This window comes from Guillardia theta (genome assembly GCF_000315625.1).
Source record: "Guillardia theta CCMP2712 unplaced genomic scaffold GUITHscaffold_130, whole genome shotgun sequence".
NCBI classification, from domain to species: Eukaryota; class Cryptophyceae; order Pyrenomonadales; family Geminigeraceae; genus Guillardia; species Guillardia theta.
This window is the reverse complement of record NW_005434544.1, coordinates 38,244-48,583: the sequence shown is the minus strand read 5'-3', so window position 1 is coordinate 48,583 and position 10,340 is coordinate 38,244. Positions and strand designations below refer to the sequence as shown.

Sequence of the window (10,340 nt, the reverse complement as noted above, 5' to 3'; positions counted from 1 at the left end):
ACCAGGACACGGGGACGTACAACAACTTTCGAGACACCGCCAACTATATCACTCAGACTGGCAACACGCAGGTGGACTGTGTGGATGACAAGGTGTGGCTGTCGCCGGCATGCAGGTTGCTGGGAAACGTTTCGAGGTGCATCCCCATGGTGACCCAGTACGAGGTGCACGTGCACATGCAGCTCGCCTTCTTCCTCAACTTCTCCATCGCCATCGTCAAGATGCGGGACGGCAGCCCGGAGTTCGCCCAGAATTATTAAGAGGTACACAGGGGAGGGAATTTCTTTCCCTCCCATCCTTCTCTACTGGTGGTACTCTTCTCCCCCTCTACCTTCCTCCCCCCCGCCCCCCCTCCCCCCTTCTCCTCTCCTCCTCCCCTCTTCTCCCCTTGTCCTCGTCTCCTGCTGTATGCCTGACATGGAGCTTTCACAGGAGTGCGCTGAGGGAGAAGTACCAGATCGAGGGGAGCTGCATGTCTGACTGCTGCGCCTCGAGCCTGTGCTGCTGGTGTGCGATCCTACAGGAGGCGAGGGAGGCCAAGGCCAGGGAGTATCATGTGCAGATCCCCAACGCAGTTCGAATGAAATGACGGTGAAATTTGTTCGATTCAACTCCCTCCCTCCCTCCCAGCTCTTCTCATCCTCCCTCCTCCCTCGCACTTTCCCTCTCTACCTGCTCCTCCTCTCCCGCTCATCACTCCTTCCGTCCTCGTCGAAGGCTGTATTACTCGTGACTGTCAACATAACCTCTTAACTCTCTCATTCCTCCCCAACATCAACAAACCCTCCTGCCCGCCATGCAATCTCTCATGGCCTCTCGGAGATGGGAACAAGCTTCGGGCGGACAGGGGTGTACGCCTCCTGCACTATCCCAACGTTGGAAGGAGATTCCTCCAGCGATCGCTCCGGGCTTGTTCGCGTCCTCTCCGGCGTTACGGCAAACGCCTCGCTCAAGCGGCTGCGCAGCTCCTGGTCGAAATCCTGCGCAGCTCGCTTCCCACTGTAGAGGGAGGGCAGCGAGTCAGAGCGAGGAGGAGAAGCAGATGAGAAACGAAGGGCGTGAGAAGGAGCAGGAGGTAGGAAAGCAGAAGTAAACGAGGAGGAGGAGCAGGAGGATGGCGACTGACCTGACTTGCCAGCCGCGGGGCTTCAGGACTGACTGAGTCAGGAGGTGCTTGTTCCGCTCGAGCATGGCCTCTATCTTTGCAGCCAGGGCGTCGTCACCGAAGCTACAGGACGAATCAGCAGCTGATCTTCTACCGCCTCCTCCTCCCACCCGTAACTCGCCGTCGCCATACTTGACGAGCTTTTCCTAGTGCTCCCCGAGGACTCATCCTTCACCTGCTTGCAGTGAGCGGCTGAGGTCAGGGCGGAGCATGCAAGCTGGACCTGAGGCTGCTTCCCTTGCGTTGGTACCCCTTCCTCGCTCGTGCCTGGGTTGATGATCCTTGAAGGGCTCTGATCGAGGGGATTCGAGGGGTCCCTCACACCCGCTCCTGCTTCCTGCTGCTGCTGCTGCTGCTGCTGCTGCTGCTGCTGCTGCTGCTGCTGCTGCTGCTGCTGCTGCTGCTGCTGCTGCTGCTGCTGCTGCTGCTGCTGCTGCTGCTGCTCAGGTTTCAGTTGGCCCCTGGGACTGTTCAACTCCTTGCGGTCCCTTCCCTCGCGATCTTTCCCCGCCTGTGGCAGAGCTGCCTCCTCCTCCTGCTCTTCTCTCCTCCCGCTCTCCTCCCTTTTGCCTCGTTCCTTCTCCCCCCGCACGTTCAGCTTGCCAGCCGCGCTCCTCGATCTCTGCTGGGAGGAAGGGAACGAGTTTGATACTCGTCGCATCGTAGCGGTAGAGGAAGGAGGGATAATCTCGATTGTCCTCCTCCCAGCCTTTGAGGCCGAGAGACCGGAAACCTCCGGTGCCGAGTCAGCTGGCGATCGAGAGGATGTGGTGGAGCGGGCTCGTGCAGCCTGCCGGCACCTGATCGCCTCGGCCTTGCGGACAGCAGCCTGGAGCTGATTTAGAGACGAGGAGACGAAGACGAAGAGAAGGATGAGGATGAGGAGGAAATGGAGGAGGAGGAGATGGAGGAGGGGTGTAGCAGCAGCAGCAGCAGCAGCAGCAGCAGCAGCAGCAGCAAGTGATGGTGGTGGTGGTGGTGGTGGTGATGATGATGATGGAGATGGAGATGGAGATGGAGATGGAGATGATGATGGAGATGATGATGAAGATGATGCTCCAAGATAATCACATCACAAGAGGCAAGGAAAAACAGGAAATGAGTCAAAAGGATACATAAGGAGGGCAGGAAAGAATGTCATGGGGGGGGGGGAAGGTAGGAGAGTGTATAGAATTCAGGAAGGGGAGAGGAGGGTTTACCAGTCGTTCTGCTGCAGACATCTTGGTAGTATTGAGAGAGATCCGAGGGGAAACAACTGTCCTATCTTCTTCCCTCTTTGCTCCCTTCCTGTCTTCCTTCCTGTTCGACATCACGCTCTCCTCCCCTCTCTTCCCCGTTGTCTTCTTCACTTCCTCTGCTCTCACTCTCTTCACCTCGCCGCCACTTGGTGTCTTGATCGCCCTGGTTGTCTTGGTATGGGAAGGCATGCTCATCTCACTGACATTCCTCTCCCTCCTCCCTGACCTCGCGTCCTCCTCCTCTTCTTCCTCTTCCTCCTCCTCCTCCTCCTCCTCCTCCTCCTCTCTCCTCGGACTCTCCTGCCCCCTTCTCTTCCTCTCAGCAAAGACGGGAGAGTCGACATCAAGAGACGAGAGCTGTCGGAAGGGAGTCAGCTGGGAGGTGAGTCCTCCCGTCCCATCCGTCGTCCACCAGTCGATCTTCGAGTCGTCCACGAACGTCGTGCTCATCGCTTCGCTCTCTTTCCACTCTCCCCTGCTTGGCGTCGGCCTCGTCCACTGGTGAAGAGGAGGAGGGAGAGGAGCGCGGAGGGAGGGAGGAAGAGGGGAAGGGAAGGAGGGAGGGAAGGGAGACATGGGAGGCTGGTCTCGGTTCTGCAGAGAGCTGGCCGATCCTGTCTGTGTATCCTCCTTTTCATCCTCCCTCCCTCCTTCATGCCGCTGCCCCTCATGACGTCTCTCCCCATTCATCCTCTCCTCCTCGTCCCCCTCCTCCTCCTCCTCCTCCTCCTCTCCTCTCTCTGGATCTTCCAACGCTCTGTTTCTCATCCTTGACTCTCCGTGACCCCTCCGGACATCATGGGAGAAGCTTGGCCCAGTCGGAGAGTCTTCTATCGTGGTGGTAGAGATCTGAACATGGCGCTGAACTTGCCATGTGAGCGATCTAGGATCATCAGGAACAACACATCTCACCTTCCCCGCTGTGACCCTTCCACTGGATCTTGCAGCTTCCTTCTCCTCCACCTCCTCCTCCTCCTCCTCCTCCCCTCTCAGCTCCTGGTCTTCTTTTACACTGACGTGGACCTTAGAGCAAAGTGAGCGGAGAGGAATTGCCGCCAGCATCGCGTCACCTGCTTGCTGCTCATCCTGCGGATCTGTTCTGCGAGCTCTTCGATTTTCTGGTGAGCTTCTTGCAGCTGTAAGCAGAAAAATGTTAGAGTGATCTCCTCGTCCTTCTCCTCGTCCCCGTCCCCGTCCCCGTCCCCGTCCCCGTCCTCGTCCTCGTCCTCCTCTCGCTCCTATCTTATTCTTGGTACTCCTGACCCTAATCTTGGTCCGCGGTTTTCCTCCGCTCCTGCTCCTGCTCCTCGGAGAAGACTACTTCCTTCCCCCCTCTCCTTCCCGCCGCCTCACCTCCTGAGCCTGATCATATCCTCGCTTCACTTCTCGCTGGTACTGGTCAATCATCTCCTTCATCCGCCTGCGATTCGAGTCCCTCCGGTCCGCGGTCTCCCGCTTCAGCTGCTCCAGCCTCTCCTGGTGCTCCTGCACCTCCTCCTGCAGACTCTGCGCCACTTGCTGGTGCTGTTCCCCCAGCCTTGACAGCATGAGCAGCCTCTTCCGGTTCTCGCTCGCATCCTCTTGGAACGACCTCAGCTCCCGCTTCACCTGATCATCGGATGAGTCAGCAGCCAGCACGACGTGCGCTCGTTTGCTCACCATCTCGGTCACATCACCGTCCTCTCGCACTCCTGCACAACAGACGTCAGGACACGATGTCGGGAGCATCGTAGGGGAGAGGAGGAGGCAGAGGGAGAGGCAGGCAAGTTTTGAGTCCAGTGACAACGGTAGTGAAGAAACGACGGCAAACAAGGAGCGAGAAGGTCAGCAGAGCAGAAGGACACATCGACAACCTCGTATGTTCTCCTCCTCCGAGTCCTCTTCTGCTCCAGCAAGCTCACCATCATCACTTGCCTCCTGCTCCCCATGGTGTGCGAAAGGGGCCAGCCCGTCGTGCAGGCCCCCACCAAACGTAGGAAACGCCTTCCCTCCGAACAGCAGGAATAGAATCACGTCCATGGAGAACTTGTAGGCTGCCGTAATGCACCTGAGCTGCAGAAAGAGCGCGTACAGCATTCCCTTCCCTTCCAAGATCCACCTCCTCCTCCACGAGACGTGGTGCCGCGTCGCAGGTAGTACATGCGCTGACACTTCCTCCCCTTCTTCAATCCCTGTTGAGGTGGTCCACCTAACGGCATGCCATCGTGCTCCATCCCTCCTCCTAGTCTTCCTACCCTCCTCTGCGCACGTGCTCTGACTCGACCCAGCAGGCGGGACTAGCGCTCCCCCACTGCCAATCCTGAGCAACCTCCTGACAGGATGCAAGATCGGGACGTGGAGGAAGTAGTATCTCAGGGCCTGCAAGACTTTGTTGACAACCAACGTCGTCTGCTCACAGAGCAGCAAAACATCCTCGTACGTCGACACCAGCATCTCAGTCATCCCCTCTGCGCATCCTCGGAGGATTCTCATGCCGAAAGTGCCGCCGAGACCCTCCAGCATGTTCACCTTGGGTTTCACCTGCCCCTCCGCGGGAGGGGAAGGAGCAGCTCGCAAAGATTGTCTTCCTACCCCATCGAAGTTCAAGTTCTCACCAGCGAAGCTCCCGCAGCAAGTCAGTGGAACGAGAACCATCGTGAGCAGCAGGCACATCCTGCAAGACAAAGTTGACTCTCGCATCTTTCAGTCTTGGTATGGCAGGGAAGATATATTGTTCAAGTCTTCAAGCCAACCTTCCAACGAGCCAGAGCCATCACGTGTACATGAGAGCCAACAGAGATGAGGCGATGCAACTGATGTGTCAAGGCAAGGAACTCCACTTCATATTGCACTTCCTGCTTGAGAAGAAAAGTCAACAATATGTCAAAATCCAAGAGGAAGCAGCTCTGAAACCGATTTCCTCCCAATTCTAAATGAAGTCTCCTCGACGCCTTCCATCCTTTTTCTTGTTCATTTGCCTGCTATTCAATCATCTATCAAGGCTCACTCCTCTCTCACATCGTTGGGATAATCATATTTTTTGTAATATAACCACACTTTAACACTCTGCAAACCTTTCAAAGGGTCTGTATGAGCCTCCATCTCTCCTTGTACCCTTCCCTCTATGCTCGACTCATTCCACTTGGCGCTTCATCAGCTGCATCCTGTCTCTGGTGCTATCTTAGCTCTTCAATCGCGCCTCCCGCTTCCTATCTCTTGATTCCCTGGTCTTGCTCTAACTTTCAACCTGCTTCCCGCTACAGTCCCATGCGTGGCTGCCCTCCACTCTCTTCCCCTAGCACACTCTCCCTCCCACCAACTCCCCAACACACCCAACTTGTCCAACATCATTCTAGTCTCGTTTCCACCAACGTGCTGCTGCCATCGCCTTCTGCCTCGCATCTCACCTCCCCCTTGTGTGTTCCTTTTGTTTCCCCCGTGCTGAACTTTATCATCGTCCTTTCTCATGTCTCTACAGAATCTCTCCTCCTTCTCTCTCCCTTCTCCTCCTCGAGTCTCTTCCCGTCTCTTCCTCCTCTTCCATCCTCCTCCTCTCTCCCTCTGTCCTCGCAGCCATCGCCCCCCTGCTACTTCGGCATGCAGGAGGATCCGGCCATTCTCCCTCCAGGCCCCTCTAACTACCCCACCCTTCTCAATACCGCTCATGTGACCTATTTCCCAGGGGTACTAAATCCCCGCCTCAGGCAATGCTAAGGTGCCTCCACTGGCCCGGGCCCGGAACACGGCGGGCCGAGTTTCTTCTCAAATGGTTGTATTGGGGGGGTGGGGTACATGTAGTACCCCCTTAATTGGTCTGGTTTGATGACATGGGGGTGGGTAATATGATTCAAAGTAGGGGTGAGAACAATTGAGTCGAGGCGAAGAGGCGCGTCATGGGCAAGTAGCTGCAGAAGTAGCTGCTGGAGGAAGAGGAAGAGGAAGAGGAAGAGGAAGAATATTTAGGAGGGAGAGAGAAGATCAGCAGCAGGTCGTTGAAGGAGCTTGTTCCTTACCCGTGAAACATGAGGCTCGAAGGATTCAAGAAGGAGGTGGTGGGCGTCTTGCTCCCCACGTTGGCTGGGTTGTTCATCGCCGCATGCACCATCATGAGCTTCTCTGTCCTCGACAGAGAAGCAGCCCGTGGCGACCACCTGGACTCCTTGAGCTCTGCCATTTCTTCGCCCTCAACCCGTAGCTCTTACCCCCGCCTTCTTGGTTCCGCTGCCGTCCATGCTGTTGGCGCACAGCAGGCCGAGCGTCTGGCAAGAGAACTGCGATACCAGTCCAAGTCAGCTGAGGACAGAGCTGCTGCGCTCGAAGATCGCCTGCACATGCTCCTCAAGGAGGAGGTGGAGAGGGACAAGCGTGCCAAGACAGAAGCCCAACAGGCAGCGAGCATGGAACAGAAGGCCGTCCAGATGGCGTCGGAGACTGGGTCGGCCCATGCTGCCCTCAAGATGGAGCTGAATGCCGAGAGGGCGAAGCGCAAAGCTTATCTGGAGGACATGAAGCTTGCCGGAGAGAACAAGGCCGACGCCAAGAATTTGCTCAATAATGCTAAGCAGCTGTTCTCCGATTCCATCCAGAAGCTTCAGAAGCACGTCAAGGAGAGTGTCGAGACGGACAACTTCCAGAAGAAGTTGACTGCACTGAAGAGACAGGAGCACAAGTATGAGGACCTTGCCTCGCTCTACAAGCGACAAGTTCCCTCCCGCGCCGATGCTGTCAGCAAGCAGCCGGAAACACGAACGATGAAGGCAGCGGCAGTGAAGCCTCCTGTTTCCGTGAAGGCCAAGACAGTGAGCGTCAAAGAGAGCAACAGACCTCTGTGGGGTAGCCGGAGCTGGCCTTCATACTACGACAACGTCCTGGACGATCGCGGATCTTCGAAGCTTTTCTCCGCTGATGCGCCCAAGCACGCGCACCCCAACTACGACGATGAAAACGACGACACGTCTGACAGCAGGTGGGTGAGGTCCAAATCAACAGGAAAGTTCCACCGCAGCCAGCTGGCTACGACCAACTCGCGCGTGTTTCGAGGTCGTCGTGGTCGTCAGCCGGCGCTTGCCAGGTCGAACATGATGGGGCAGGAGGATCAGCAGAAGGCGTATCTTGAGAGGTTCGAAGATGAGGTTCGGAGGATCGAAGAGCCCGTGAAGAGACTCGAGACGAGGCTGTCGAGTGCGTTGGTCCAGAATGATCAGGAGTCCTCCAATGAAGTCAGCGACCTGAAGAGGAACGTGAGGATCTTGAACTCAGACTTGCAAAGGGAGAAAGGCCGAGAGAAAGTGCTGGAGGGCATGGCCGCGAATGAGCAGAGCATGATCTTTAACATGCGGGAGAACATGGCCAAGTTGACGACCCAGATGAAGGCGGAAGAGGCAAAGCGTATCGCCGACATGCAACTCCAGATGCAGAAGACGGTGTCAAACCTGAAGGACAAGGAGGGCAAGTTGTACGAGGAGAAGATGAAGAAGGCGATGGACAGTGAGCTTCTCACCAAGGAGAAGCAGATGCAAAGTGCGATGCAGAGCTTTGTGGACCACCAGCAGAAGCACGAGCTGCAGATGGAGGGGGAGATGAAGGACATCTTGCAGAAAGAAGAGGCTGAGAAGCAGAGGGCCGTCAACGAGGCGAAGGCACTGGAGGTGCGCTCAACGGACCACAAGGCATGACGCTCCTGACACGAGTGACCAGGAATCGAAGACCATGGCTCTTGACCGCCTCAGAGAGCTGGCCCGGCAGAGGTTCGCGCTGGCGCAAGAGCAGGTGAGGAGAAGAGAGCTCGGGGGGTGTTGTTAGATTGTGATTTGTGCTCTGCAGAAGGACAAGGATGCAAAGACGTTGATCAAGGTGGCTAGAGAGGCACGTGGAGCCGTCGAGAGTCTGATGGACACTGCGGACAAGAGCAGTGCGGAGGTTGGGAGTGTGTTGGTGCAAGGTGAAAATGTGTGAAAGGTTGTACAGGCCACCAAGTATCGGGATTACTCGCAGAAAGAGGACCAGGAGATTCATTCGCTGCTGCACGAAATGGACAACCTGAGGAAGAGCGAAGTCGATAGCGAGAGGAAGAGGGAGAAGGCCAACCTCGACATGGCGTTCCTGCAGTCCAAGTGGAGGTCGAAGGTGAGCACGAGGGAACGAGGTCGGGGCAGGAAGGTGACGCGTCGGTTGCAGGAACGTATCCAGACCAAGAAGCTGGAGGAGATGTCAAGGGAGTTGCAGCGGATAAGGCAAGCCTGGAGCTCAGAGAAGCAGAGGGTGAGAGGCTGCTCCCGTTGTGCTGTGCACGTCTCAAACTCTCGCCTGCTAGGAGTCGCGAGTGCTGAGGAAGCAGTTCCTGATTGACGAAGAGTTCAAGGAGCTGAAGGAGCGACAGAAGCTCTTCGACGTCATGAACGCGCAGGAGCAGAGTGCCAAGGACTCTGCCCAGGGGACGCCCGATGTTGATGATGCCAGCGCGAGGGTGACGGAGCGGGTTCGCCCGGAGAGGAGAGAGGTGAGCATGGGAAGGAGGAAGGGATGGAACTGAGTACAACACAGGCATCCAGGCAAGATATCAGTAAGGAAAACATCTTGGGTAGCCTCGGCAGCTTCGGGGGAATGAGCATGGTACGTCCCTCGTGAGTAACCTCGCCTTCGCTCACTTGTCCTGTCCGGTGCAGCCATCGCATAAGAGGAGAGCAGCAGAAGCAGCTCCAGCTGAGGCCGAGCAGGACGAGGCTTCGGGTGAAGGCGAGTCGAAGCTTGACAAGATTTTCAACCATCCGAAAGGTTTCTCCTTGCTCTTCTCCCCTCCTTGCTCTCCTCCTCTCCTTGCTCGCCTCCCCTTCTTCCGTCTCACTCGTCTCTTTCGCTCAGACGATCCCAACTTCGACTCATACCTCATCTCCTCTCTCGCCTCCCTCAACAGCAAGCACAAGGCTGCACCAGCGCAGGTCACCAGCAGCAGGTAGGCTCAGGTTCTCGATCCTCCTCGTCTTACTCGGCTTGTAGGGGTCACAACAAGAAGAAAGCTGCTAAGCAGGACGGGGCCTTCTATGACTCGGTACTGGTGGCCTGAGTCGGGTTATGTTGAGTCGTGACGCATATTGCTGCAGGGACTGTTGGGGGATGTGAACGTGCCTGCGAAACAGACTGACCAGCCTCTGTTCTGGTTGTAGGTTGATGACATCAAGGGGACGGGTTGTAGACCTGTTCCTTACCTTTAGTTGTACATAAACTTGAGACATCATCTTCAACCTCATCCTCCTCCTCCTCCTCCTCCTCCTCCTCCTCCTCATCATCATCATCATCATCATCATCATCATCATCGCCGCCGCCGCCGCCGCCGCCGCCGCCGCCGCCGCCGCCACGGAAGTTCATGCTTGTCTTATTGTACTGGTGCAAGACGATCTCACCTGCTCATCCTCTCTTTCAATCGTTCCAATACCCCCGCACGTGCTGCCGTAGCTCTGCCGTAGATCCCAAGTCAGCCAAGCCTCACCTGCTCATGGCGGCCGGGCGCCGCCCGAGCCTGGTTTCCTACGGTAAAAAACCGGCCCCATTTGATAACAACCCCACCAGAAGTTTTTAAAGTAAGGGCCCCTTTAAGCCCCAAGCAGTTTTGATAGACCCAAGCTTTTAGCAGTTTTGAATTCTTTTAGAGGACCCTTGCAGGGTGGTGGGGCCGAGTGGAGGAGTTCCCCCCGTTCGTAACTGGAATGTTTGGTTTTATTGACAAAGCGGGCTTTGATTTGTCAACCCTGAAAAAAAAAACGTAACCGGGGGGGGGGGGGGGGGGGGGGTCGAGATGCTCTACGAAGCCTGGTCAAGGAGCAGGAGCAGGAGGAGGGGCAAGAGGATGTAGATGTGAAGGGGAGACTTATCTTTCTCCTCTCGTTGTCATGAGCAACAAACCAGGAAGGAAGACAACGAAGGGGAGGGAGGAGAAGGGAGGGAGGGAGGAAAAGCAGGAC

The 10,340-nt window shown here is 56.5% G+C and overlaps 1 protein-coding gene across 1 annotated transcript; it reads right to left on the bottom strand.

The window, feature by feature from the left end:
• Positions 1-806: 806 nt before the first annotated feature.
• Positions 807-5,055, bottom strand: GUITHDRAFT_146631 (hypothetical protein; the record flags this gene model as incomplete). The annotated part of the gene is made up of 8 exons (XM_005822144.1): positions 807-999; positions 1,127-1,228; positions 1,966-1,994; positions 2,365-3,264; positions 3,316-3,426; positions 3,474-3,641; positions 3,757-4,094; positions 4,305-5,055. 8 exons carry the CDS (start codon positions 5,053-5,055, stop codon positions 807-809), a joined length of 2,592 nt encoding a protein of 863 aa, XP_005822201.1.
• Between the last annotated feature and the right edge of the window lie 5,285 nt (positions 5,056-10,340).